Source organism: Indicator indicator, chromosome Z, assembly GCF_027791375.1.
Source record: "Indicator indicator isolate 239-I01 chromosome Z, UM_Iind_1.1, whole genome shotgun sequence".
Classification (NCBI taxonomy): Eukaryota; Metazoa; Chordata; class Aves; order Piciformes; family Indicatoridae; genus Indicator; species Indicator indicator.
In genome coordinates this window covers 12192204-12204711 of record NC_072053.1, presented here as the reverse complement: position 1 = coordinate 12204711, position 12508 = coordinate 12192204, and the positions used below count along the sequence as shown (strand labels likewise).

The 12508-nt window shown below is 42.5% G+C and overlaps 1 protein-coding gene across 1 annotated transcript; it reads left to right on the top strand.

Annotated features, from left to right (window-relative positions):
* Positions 1 to 886: 886 nt before the first annotated feature.
* On the top strand, positions 887 to 11778 carry HAUS1 (HAUS augmin like complex subunit 1). The gene is made up of 9 exons (XM_054397237.1): positions 887 to 919; positions 1164 to 1338; positions 1877 to 2012; positions 2960 to 3094; positions 3391 to 3514; positions 4314 to 4379; positions 8174 to 8245; positions 9982 to 10029; positions 11719 to 11778. The coding sequence occupies exons 1-9, from the start codon at positions 887 to 889 to the stop codon at positions 11776 to 11778; spliced, it is 849 nt and encodes a 282-aa protein (XP_054253212.1).
* Positions 11779 to 12508: the final 730 nt, after the last annotated feature.

The following is a 12508-nucleotide window of genomic DNA, read 5'->3' as shown; positions in this document are numbered from 1 at the left end:
GATTAAGAGTTTTATGTGCCTTTATTTGTACTTTGGATACCGGAAACCCAATTGTGTCAAAAAAATGAATCCCCTCAAATTATTTTGCTGATTCAAGACTATTTTTTCCTAGTTACAGAATCATAGAATTGTTTCAGTTGGAAAAGACCTCTAAGATCAAATCCAGCAGTCAGCCTAACACCACAATGGCCAGTAAACCATGTCCCACAGTGCCACATCTGTACTTTTTTTTGAACACCTCCAGGAACAGTGACTTGACCACCTTCCTGGGCAATCTGTTCCAATGCCTGACACTCTCAGTATAGAAATTTTTCTTTATATCCAACCTTAACTTCCCCTGGCAGGATTTCAAGCCTGCTTGTGTTGCCTGATTCTAGGGAGAAGAGACCAAACCCCACCTCACTGCAGCCTACAACGTTTTAGTCGGAGGAGGCAGAGGGGAGAGCTCATTGCACTCTACAGCCACCGGAAAAGAGGTTGTAGTGAGGTGGGTGTCAGTCTCTTGTCCCAGGTAACAAGAGGCAGAACTAGAGGAAACAGCCTCAAGCTGCAAATTAAGTGCAGGTTTAGACTGGAAACGAGGAAAAATGTCTTCCCCGGCAGGGTTGGCTGCCCGGGGAAGTGGTGCAGTCAGCGTCCCTGCAGTTTTTAAAAGACATGTAGATGTGGTGCTGAGGGACATGGCCTAGTGATGACTTGGCAGTGCTGAGTTAATGCTTGGACTCCACCATCTTAAGCACCATTTACGACAGAACGGATTCCCGTCCTATGGAACGGAGCCTGATTCCCGCTGGATGCGCCCCTGCCTGGGCACGCCCCTCTACGCTACAAGTCCCATCAGGCCCTGCTGCGCGGCGGTTGAGGCTGTGGCGGGAGCTGTGAGCCGATGGAGGTCTCCGTGGAAGAGAAGTTCAAACGGGTAATGGTGGGACCGCACTGCGTCGCCCCTGTCCTGCTGCGGAGGATCTCGAGGTGGTACTGGCCGCATCCTTTGGCCGGGCTGTCCCTCCCGCTCCAGAGCGCTCATCCTTACCGTCCCGGACTAGGGCCTAGCGAAGGGGGAGGGCGGGGCGGATCTGGTGGGTTTTCTTTCGGTTCGCTTGATTGCTTACTCTTTTCTTTTCTTTTTCATTTATTTTCTTTTTTTTTTTTCCGTCCCGCAGGTTACATCATGGCTAAAAGAACTATATGAGGATGAGCCTTTTCCACTCCACGAGATAAATGGAGAGACAATCGATGCCTTGTATCAGCTTTCAGAATACAATGAAGCTGTAGAGAAGAATTTTGCTTTACTGATAGAAGACATGAAGCAGAGTGCAACAGAATATGAAGAAAAAGGTGCGTTTGAAGCTCCAGTTCTCAGGTTTTCTCAGTAACCCTGAAGATTGTTAAAGTCTTACATGTAAATCTATATATACATATGCATTAAAAAGCAATTGGAGTGAACTAAGATTTTGTTCTAGTATAGCTTTTACTACAGTGCATCCTATGCCTTTCAGCAAAGTTTATGATAGCATGAGGTTGGTCTAGAGGGATTATTTTAAGCCATCTTGAGCAGGCTGTAAATTCAAGCAGTGAGATTAATTGATAAAACCTGCTGGGCTGAGTAGCACAGCATTGAAATATTGACTGGATAGACAGGGAAGCAACCCTACATCTGATTTAGGAGTCTGAGCTGGTGCTATTGCACTGTTATGGAAAACACTTAAGAAATATGAGTCGGAGAATGTTTGATAATGTTGGGGGGGTTTGAGCAAGTGAGAGTGGTTCAGAGGATCATAACACATTTTTAACACATGTTACAAGAGGGAGTCCCATCTAGGCCTTAAAAGAACAATAATATAAAAAACTATTTTGAGTTGTATTTGTTTTCCAGCTAAGGATCTACAGAGCATTCTGAGAGGAAGACTGGCTATCTCCCTATCTAATCTGTCTAGTGAAGGCCTCAGGAACATCGATGTCCTGGTGAACAGTGCGATGACACTTGACACAAAGGATACTTCTCTTAACAGGTAATGATTCCCACTGTACGTCATGGGTGATGATCTCTGCTGTTTCTCTCTGTTTTTTTTTAATTCAGCATTTTCATACTTGACTTTCACACTAAGACTCTTACTTGCCCAGCTGCTGTTGCATCACTTTGGAGCACACAGGAACTGAGCACAAAGTGCTAATTCTGATTGTCCTATCAAAATCTCTGATGCTCTTTTTTTGCCCCTGTTTTTGTTATCGCTGGCTGCAGGATGATGCCACTCATTGTGTAAGGTAGCACAAGCTCAAGCAGCATTCATGCTGCTTAGGCAAGGACTGCATAACTTTGATCTTCCTTGTCTCAACTCCCCATTCTTTCCTCTCTTACCTGGGCTCAGTTAATGTAAGGAGATTTCCTTAGCTCAGCCACAAAGAAATGGCAGCAGTTAGTCTGCTCATCATAGGTCCTACTGCCTAGCCTGAATTGACCCATAACACAACAGGCAGTAAGGAAGAGCCAAAATATTTGGAATCCAATTTTTGTGTGTTCACAGGAGCTTCGCTCTTACAGATGTGAAATGGAGGAGCAAGCACCTTTGATCCACTCCAGAAGAGAATGAAATACTGCTGGGCTTATGACTAGGACATGCAGTTTCAGGGACTGAACACAGTTACAATTTGGCAAGCTGGGAGAGAAGCATCTGTTGATCAGGAACCCAGTGGTTATATTCTCTAAAGTACCAGATCTTGTCTACTTTCTGTCACTGAGATTGCTGGGCTGTTTCTGTCTTCAGGTGAAATCATTGTTAATTAAGGGAAGAAAATACCTTTAGTGACTTATTTTACACTCTTCCTTTAAAATTGCTGGCAGTTATCTGATAATAATACAGGAACAAGAAAAAGTTATTTGTGTAAAGTGTGAAGGAAATAGTAATTCTGAGTTTCAGAACACCTGACTCCTAAGCATTCTCATTGAATGTCTTGCTAGCTTCTTCAGTGCTATCAATGACATGACTTCTGAGCTATATGAAACAGAACTAAAAAACAGAGAAATGGAACTGGAATTGAGCAATATGAAGAAAAAACTAGCTGCAGCAGTGGTATGGGAAAACCAGTTGGAAGAGTGAGTAATGGATTTTTTTTTCTTTTTTTTAAAATACTGTTTTCCCCCTCACCTTTGGGACTCTGGAGTTAACAGCTGTGGATGCTTCCACTGGGAAATCTCAAAGGGAAATGCAAGTTCTTCATTCTCTCCCTTCTTGTTTTGTCTGTATTACAGAGTTTAGCTTGAGCATAGATAATTAAGCATTAATAAGATAATTGTATTCTGCTATCTCTGATATCTCTTTGAATGTAAAAGTTGTTTAGTTTGTTGTGGTGGGTTTTTATTGTTGTTTGGGTTATTTTGGTGTTTTTAAGGGATGTTAAAAAATCAAAGGAACAAATGGAATTGGACAAGTTGAGTGTTGACAGACGACGGAATAATTTTGACTTCCTGGAAAAGAAAACTCTGGATATGAACGTCAGAATCATGGTTGCTGAGGTAGATGGAAGGAATATTCTAAAGACATTGTGATGGGATGGCACAGTCATGATTGGTCAGGTCCAAAACTGTAGTTACAAAAGACATCCCAGGAGCTTCTTAAACTCCAGGGCAGAGGACTCTTGTTCTAGCATGACAACATGTTACTATGCTTTGGTTGTTCCTGTTACTTTCATGGGCTTTACCCAAGAAATCGTAATGATAAAGGTAGGGGTACTTTCTCTTCTTTCACTGCGAACTGTATTAGCTTGGACTACCTAGTGCTTATTGTGAGGTATGGCCATGTAAGACTATATGGGCAGCTACCAGAAGAGCAGCTGATTCACTGAGGCAAATTGTGTGTCAACATTTGGAGTATAGCCATTTAATTTTAAAATTAATGAATGATTAAACACAGAAGGTGGAAGTTGTAGGAAGGGTGAGGGAGAAAAAACATTACATAATGAAGGACATCTGAGTACTTCATTTAACATTTGGATGCTGTCCGATACGTTAACAAATATGAAATGGCAAACATTGTATTGGAGTTGATGACATTTTACTGAGAAGCCCTTCTCAGCCTTGCCACATGCTCCTCTCCTAGTCGTTTTCTGGAAAGGCTTCTTATTCTTGGTATAAATTGTAGTAGCAACTGATTTCATATACCAGCTCTGGCTGTGTTTCAAATAGCACACAGTTCTCTTGTTGACAAACAGCGGCCTCGTTTGCCTGTAGATCAAAACCCAAGGGAATGTTAAAATATTTATCTTCCTTGTTATATTTCATGGTAATTTGTGTACATCTTCCTTCCTTTTTTTAGAATAAGCTTGCTGCCACGGGGTTGGACCAGTCACTGACACATGAGGCACTCATGAGCCTGTCCGAGGTAGGTCTTACATAGAATAGAACAGAATCATAGAATTGTTTCAGATGGAAAAGATCTTTACAAGATCAAGTCCAACAATTACCTAACTACCAAGTCTGGTGCTAAATCTTGGCCCTTAGCACCACCTCTATGCATCTTGCTGACACCTGCAGGGATGGGGATTCAACCACATTACCAGACAGCCTATTCCAGTAAAGAAGTTTCTTCTGATACCTAATCTAAATCTTCCATGGTGCAATTTCAGACCATTTCTTCTCGTCCTATCACTTCTTACTAGAGAGAAGAGGCCAAGCCTCACCTTACTACAACCTCCTTTCAGGCTCTTGTAGAGAGCAGTGAGGTCTCCCCTCATCCTCATTTTCTCCAGACTAAACAACCCCAGTTCCCTCAGCTGCTCCTCCTGAGACTCGTGCTCTAGACCCTTCACCAGCTTCTTTGCCTTTCTCTAGACCCACTCCAGAGTGCTTCTTGTAGTGAAGGTCCCAAAATTGAACGCAGTACTCAAGGTATGACCTCACCAGTGCTAAGTACAGGGGCATGATTACTTCCACATGCCTCTTTGTCACACTATTTCTAATGCAGGCCAGGATGCTGTTGGCCCTCTTCACCACCTGGACACATTCCTGCCTCAGCTTAGCTGGTTGCTGATCAACAACCACAGGTCTTTATCTGCTGGGCAGTTTTACAGCTGCTCTGCCCCAAGCTTATGGCATTGGATGGGGTTGTTGTGACCCAAGTGCAAGACCCAGCACTTGGCCTTGTTAAACCTTACACAACTGACCTTGGCCCACTGATTCAGCCTGTCCTACAGATTCCTCTGTAGATCCTTCCTATCCTGAGCAGATCAACACTTCCACCCAGTTTGGTGTCATCTGCAAACTTACTCAAACCTCTCACGCAAATCGTTGATAAAGATGTTAAACAAGACTGGACCCAGTATTGAGCTGTGGGGATCGCTACCTGTGACCAGCCACCAACAGCATTTAACTTCATTCCCCACCACTCTGGGCCTGGGCATCGCTTTACCCCATGTTCACCCATCCACCCACTCTACTTTGCCCTAGAACACCATGTCAGGTTTGGGGCTCCCCAGTTCAAGAGAGATAGGGATCTGCTGGAGACTGTCCAACAGAGAGCTATGAGGATGACTGTGGGACTTGAACATACCTCCAGTGAAGAAAGATAGATAATTGGCTCTGTTTAGCCTTGAGAAGACTGACAGGGGATCTTACCAATGTCTATAAATATCTCAGGGGTGGGTGTCAAGGTGAAGGTGCCAGTCTCTTTTCAGTAGTGCCTGATGATAGGACAAGGAACAACAAGTACAAGCGAGAACACAGGAGGTTCCACATCAACCCAAGGAGACACTTCTTCGCTGTGGGGGTGACGGACGGAGCACTGCAACAGGCTACCCAGAGAGGTTGCGGAGTCTCCTCTGGAGACTTTCAAAACATGCCTGGATGTGTTTGTGTCCAGGCTGCCATACGTGACCCTGCTTTGGCAGGGCAGTTGGACTTGATGATCTCTGGAGGTCCCTTCCAACCACTAACATTCTGTGATAAGCAGCCAGTTTCCTACAGTGGCACAGATCAGCCTTGTTTGTCAGGTAGTTTCAGGAAATGTAGTTTGCTCTTTGGTTACTTGAACAAGCATTAATGTTAAGAAGACGAACAGATGAAAATCTTGTAAACGGATACCTCTGAAGTGGGGTGTTTTGCTTTGTCCTAAAAATTGAGAAGAATCTGTGGGTAACTTCAGAGTGAGTTTATTTTGGGCTTGGGAAGACACTTTCCATCATGGACATATTGAAGGAAACAATGAGAATCTACTTTTGTTGCCTTTCATATTTCCCTCTCTCTGTTAGTAATACAGTCTGCTAGAGAATTCTCATGGAATAAACTTGCTGTCATTGAAATAAAAATTGTCAGCCTGTGATTTAACTCCTCTTTTTGTGACCTGGGTTAAAAACACTGGATATTTATATAGATTGTTTCCTGTTACATGGATACCTGTGTATTGCAATTACATGGTAGAATCAGATGGGTCATTCTTTCCAGTGTATGTGAAGTAAACCTGCTTTCAAGCATTTCACAGATTCACAGTATCACAGTATATCAGAGGTTGGAAGAGACCTCAAGAGATCATCAGGTCCAACCCCCCTGCAAAGCAGGATCACCTAGGATAGTCTGCACAGGAACGTATCCAGGTGGGTGTTGAAAGTGTCCAGAGAAGAAGACTCCACAACCCCCCTGGGCAGCCTGCTCCAGGGTTCTGTCACCCTCACTGTAAAGAAATTTCTCCTCATGTGGAGGTGAAATCTTCTATGTTCTAGTTTGAACCCATTGTTCCTTGTCCTATCACTGTGTACCACCGAAAAGAGTCTGGCCGCCTCTTCCTGACACCCACCCCTCACATATTTGTAGACATTGATCAGATCCCCTCTCAGTCTTCTCTTCTCCAGACTAAACAGCCCCAGTCTCCCTTCATAGGGGAGATGCTCAAGTCCCCTCATCATCCTCATGGCTCTCCGTTGGATTCTCTCCAGGAGGTCTCTGTCTCTCTTGAACATGGGAGCCCAAAACTGGACACAGTATTACAGGTGTGGTCTCAGCAGGGCAGAGTAGAAAGGTAGAACTTCCCTAGACCTGCTGGACACACCCTGATACATCCCAGGATCCCATTGGCTCTCCTGGCCACAAGAGCACACTGTTGTTTCAGAGCAAGGGGAGGAGATCAAGAAAAGCCCAGATTCTGAACCACTGTGTACTTTTATTGTTGTCTTCAAATATGTTTTTATCTGTGCTATAAAGGCCTGTGGTATAATTTATTAAAGGAAAAAGCACATTTCGTGAGTTACTAGCTATAGATGCTCCAGCTTTGTGTTGAAGCATCTGTAGACACATAACTAGTTTTTATGTTGTTCTATCTGTACTTGCCCCATTTTAATATTATTTGCTGTTACTGTATCTTCCTCACCATTTCCTTTGCTAGCTTTTCCTGCATGTTACTTCAGTGAAACACTGAAAATGAGTTTCCTGACTTTTATGTTGTCATTCTTATGAATAGCACTGGGTGGCAATGTTTACACTGCACAATGTTTTAGAAGCATACTAACCTAAAGTAATTTTTACATACAAAAAAAAAGTCATAGGCAGTTTTCTAGACTTGTCATCTTCTAGAACCTGAGCATAAGGGCAGGTTTGACTGCTGACATTCCTATACCTGCTTTGTTGAGAGATTAATTTGGTAGCACAAGTGACTTTATTGTTGGAGTGTTTTTGAACAAAACTTTTAGATGATTATTTGAAAAGAGTTGTGAACTGTAGAAGGTGCTGGATATTCATCCCCAAAGAGAGATTATTTCCCTTTGTTTCCAGAGTAAGTGAAGTGGTGCAAGTGTAAAGGGACTCCTTGCAACTGTATGTACAGAACTTTTCTCACGGAAGCTATGGACATGAGAATGTATCCCCTTAGGGCATATATCTCTCTCTGGCCTGCAGTGAAATTCCTCTCTGGTGAATTCTCATTTGAAATCCCTTCTCCTTTCATGGAGGTGAAATCAGGTGGTTATACTGTAAGAGAAGATACCTGAAGATGGGGTTTGACTGGGTTTGACAGGATAACTGAAAACAGCAGAACTTCATATTTCCATGGGTTTTAAGATATAGCATGAAAGCTCTCATCAGCATCCAAGATGCTCATCAGCATCAAAATGCTGTAGATAATATGTTTTACTGTTTCAGATCACTTCTACAAGTAAGATTATAGAATATAATGTCTTTATTTCTTTGCAGAAAGTGGCTGAAGATCAGAAAGAACTAGCGAATTTGAAGAGTGAACTGGAGGTCTACCAAGATTTATCTCCTGTAAGTATTTTTTTTCACTGTTCTGCTGTATTTGCCATTAGATTAATGGACATCAGAATACAAAAGATATTTCTTGTGATGGTTTCAGTAGATGGGCAGATAGACTTGTAGGACATCAGTAATGTCAACAGAAGGCAGAAAAATCTTTTAACAGACAAAACTTAATAAACCAAACCCAAGAAATTAAGTATGCTTCCTGGGCAAATTTTCTCCAACAAAATGTGCAGACTTCTTGGATGAGCTCAGTATCAAAATGAATTGGCTATAAATTAGACATGAAAACATGGGAGAAAGTACCATTCCTTAGTATAACAACTTTTAGAGATCTACCATTATATTAGCCATACATGTCATCAGGCTGTCGATATGGTGGATGCAGGACATTGTTGCAGAGGTTGGAGCTGTCAGCAAGATTTTAACGACTGAAGAAATAACCAAATTGTAGGCATTGTCCCCTAAAAAAATACTTCAGCTTGAGTGAGTACTGTTTGCCCCATTATTTTCTTTGATTTCCCTTGAGTGTGCTGGGTACTCAGATCTCTGAAAACACAGGTTTCCAATTTAGGTGACTAAATTCCAGTTTTGAAAGCCCCAGTTCATTTTATAATTTGGTTATTGTCACTATCAGGCCGCTGTGGGAAGCATCTTTTAGAGAAGGGTTTTTACTCTTTTCAGATTAGAGCACCTATTATAAAAGACTATTTCAGTTAAGGGTAAGTTTGTGAATAACTTTATAGTGACTTGAAATCATGGATAAACAAGGCTTTAGTGTGTGAAACAGTAGATCTTGGCTTTGTGTGATGTCTGTACATCGTCTGTGACTACTAAACCCAAGTATTACTTTTACAGATGAATGTTAAGGGCTTTGTCATTTAGGGCAGAAGCAGCAGAAGCTGAATAGTTGAATGGGCTTTAGTTTCATTAACTACAATTGTAACTGTATAGTTTACAGTTTTGTGTTTGTTACCTGATATGAGCCCTCAGGTCTTTCTGCATAAGAGGTAAAAAATATTTATCCCATATCTTACAAATGGGGTATAGAGGTCCAGAGAGAAAAAGAGATTTGTCCAAAATTGCACAAACTCCATAATTAGTCCTGCCTCGTTATGAACTAGTGACCTGTATTCAGGCCCACACTTCTGTCTACATATCTGTAGCACCTTTGTCAAACTCCAGCCTCTCAACACGTCTTCCTCATACTGCTATCTTGCTCCTAGAAGAAAAGGATGCAGGGAGAGAGTGGGACTGCTTTGCTTTTAAATCCAACTTACTCCAAGAGGCAGCTGCTTCCTTTCCTCAAGTGAAAGAGAACATTCAAATTGGATCATGTTCTCCCAACTCTGCTCTCCCTCCAGTCTTTCTGTCACTTGGAGACATGAAGAGCCCCAATGCCTTGCAGACAGAAGGAGAGAGAAAGGTTTATCCTTGCAAGATTATTGTGCTTTGGAAAATTCACTCTTGGATATGTTTACAATCCGTTTCCATGATTGGTAGTTTTAAAAAAAAAAAAAAAAATTTAAAGACTTTAGGCTGTACCATTTTTTTTTTTTTAAATGTTTGCTCAATCCGGAGTAATATGTTTTTAAATGTCAGTACCTTTTGCGTGTGAAGGGTGTACACAAAACTGGTTTCGTTATCCCTGAATTCCCCAGCAGCACATCATTAGGCTCTTGCAATGATGCAGGAACTCTGTTTTCCATGGAAATATTGATTTTCATGCCATTTTCTCTCATTAGAGTCTTTCCGTTGCACAAGTGAAGGTTGAAGAAATAAAACGAGAACTGGTATGAGATTTTTTTTTTCTTTCGCAGATACTTAAATGGGTGCTGTTGTTCCAAAACAAGCTATATGTATTAATTGATTGTGTATTTATCTACCTCAAATTGTATTCCTTAAGATCTCCAGAGGGATGTTGTGTTCTGACAAGGCAGGAGCTGTGCATATTGGTAGGAGATAGTGGTAGAGGAATGGTATCTAAGCTACAAATGCAGTTGGGCATAATGATCTTGGTGGGGATTAGGCATATCCCTCCGGGTTTTGTCTGCTTTACCTGTTGGAATGTTTACTCAGTCAGCTATAATGCAGCTTCTTGGTCTTACAACCTTCCTTGCTGCTCACGAACTCTCAGAGAGCTCTGGGACCCATATTTTATGTAACAGCTGCTTTGTAGACTGCAATTGGGACTTCCCATATAAAACATAAAGCACATTTCATCCATGTTTGTGTAACCTGCAGGTATGGTGGTTGGGAAACATTAATATGAACCTGTTTGGGAATAATACAAGCCTTAAAGCTGTGATCATAAAGTCACCGCTATTTGAGAGTATTTCATAAATTTTCAGATGGGACTGCTAAGGTTGGTAGGCCATTCGGTTTTGATTCAGAAATGTTAGCTTACCCCACCAGCCTCAGGCTTTTGTCAGGTCAAAGTGCTCACCTCTGGAGCATGTCTGTTCATCTAGGAGGTGTCTAATAAAACATTTGGGCACAGTATGAAGGCAGTTGAGTTTTGAGTCCTTCATTTAGAGATTGACAAGACCAAGTGAAGGGTCCTGCATCTGGGTTGAGGCAATCCCAAGCACAAATACAGGCTGGGCAGGGACTGGCTGGAAAGCAGCCCTGAGGAGAGGGACTTGGGGGTGTTGGTGGACAAGAAGCTCAACATGAGCTATCAGTGTGCACTTGCAGCCCAGAAAGCCAACCAGATCCTGGGCTGCATCAAGAGAAGTGTGGCCAGCAGGTCAAGGGAGGTGATTCTCCCCTTCTACTCAGCTCTGGTGAGACCCCACCTGGAGCACTGTGTCCAGTTCTGGAGCCCCTGTTACAAGAGGGATATGGACATACTGGAAGGTGTTCGGAGAAGGGCCACCAGGGTGATCAGAGGGCTGGAGCACCTCTCCTATGAGGACAGACTGAGGGAGTTGGGGCTGTTCAGTCTGGAGAAGAGAAGGCTCTGAGGTGACCTTATTGTGATCTTCCAGTATCTGAAGGGAGCCTGCAAGAAAGCTGGGGAGGGACTTTTTAGGGTATCAGGTAGTGATAGGACTAGGAGGAATGGAATGAAGCTGGAAGTGGGGAGATTGAGGCTGGACGTGAGGAAGAAGTTCTTCACCATGAGAGTGGTGAGAGCCTGGAATGGGTTGTCCAGGGAGGTGGTTGAGGCCCCATCCCTGGAGGTGTTTGCAGCCAGGCTGGATGAGGCTCTGGCCAGCCTGATGTAGTGTGAGGTGTCCCTGCCCATGGCAGGGGGGTTGGAACTGGATGATCCTTGTGGTCCCTTCCAACCCTGGCTGATTCTATGATTCTATGTACAGAGACTATTGCCTTTTGCAGTAGTGAGGCCATCTGGCTCAATGTATGAGTTAATCAGTGCTAATATTACAAGGTTTTGTCATCATAGGTATGCTGGTCTAACAAGAATGTAAGAAGATTGCTTTATAGTCACTGACTCCTTTTGTTTTCTCTCCTGATAGAAAGCCTTGGAAGAAGAGCTCACAGAAGAGGTTAATACTATGTTTTTAAAGGAATTTTAAGGAGGCTAGTAAAAAGTTTCTTTAGAAAACTCAGGTTCACCTGACGTAGCCTGCTGGAAGAAGATTTGCTTTCTGTTGCCTATTTATTTGCACTAGTAAGACATTTGGAATTCTTACTGTACTTATGCAGCTTTGTGTCTTCTTGCTGCTGGATGGCACACTTGTGACCTTCCAGCAAGCATGCTCATTTTTAGAGATTCAAGTAGCCTTGCCTTTGCAAACATTGCATATTTCTCATAAAATATGTCCAGGCTTACTGTTTTCTTCATCAGTTCTTTTTCCACATGTGATACACACCTGTAAGTGGCCTCTGGATGGCACCTTTACTGGGAGATGTCCCTGCCAGGCTTTGGTTGTCCATTAGCACTTAGAATTGGACTAATCAGAGTCTGGGGTGGTGTTTTTTTTTTTTTTTTTTTTTTTTTTTTTTTTTTTTTTTTTTTTTTACTCTTCAGGCTCTGGATTGTGCTTTTTCCTTGTGTCTTCTATTTGACATTGCAAGTATGGTGATATCAAACTCTTTACACCTACTACCTCACTGGCTTTTGCTCCCTGATTTTTTTTTTTATATTGTCATTTCAGTCCTGGGGACGCAATTTTTCTTCCCCCACTTAAAGCATATCTGATGACTACCAAGTCTGTAAAACATGAGTTCTAAACTCATGCCTGGAGTGCTTCTTATGCTTCTTAGTTTGAGTGTTTCCTTCAAACAGAATTGAACAGTTAATTT

What these genes read in the sequence shown, in the direction of transcription:
- HAUS1 (XM_054397237.1), top strand. Translation starts at nt 887, where the DNA reads ATGGAGGTCTCCGTGGAAGAGAAGTTCAAACGG. An exon ending in TGGAAGAGAAGTTCAAACGG is followed by an intron (nt 920 to 1,163) that starts GTAATGGTGGGA and finishes TCCGTCCCGCAG; the next exon opens with GTTACATCATGGCTAAAAGA. An exon ending in TGGGAAAACCAGTTGGAAGA is followed by an intron (nt 3,095 to 3,390) that starts GTGAGTAATGGA and finishes GGTGTTTTTAAG; the next exon opens with GGATGTTAAAAAATCAAAGG.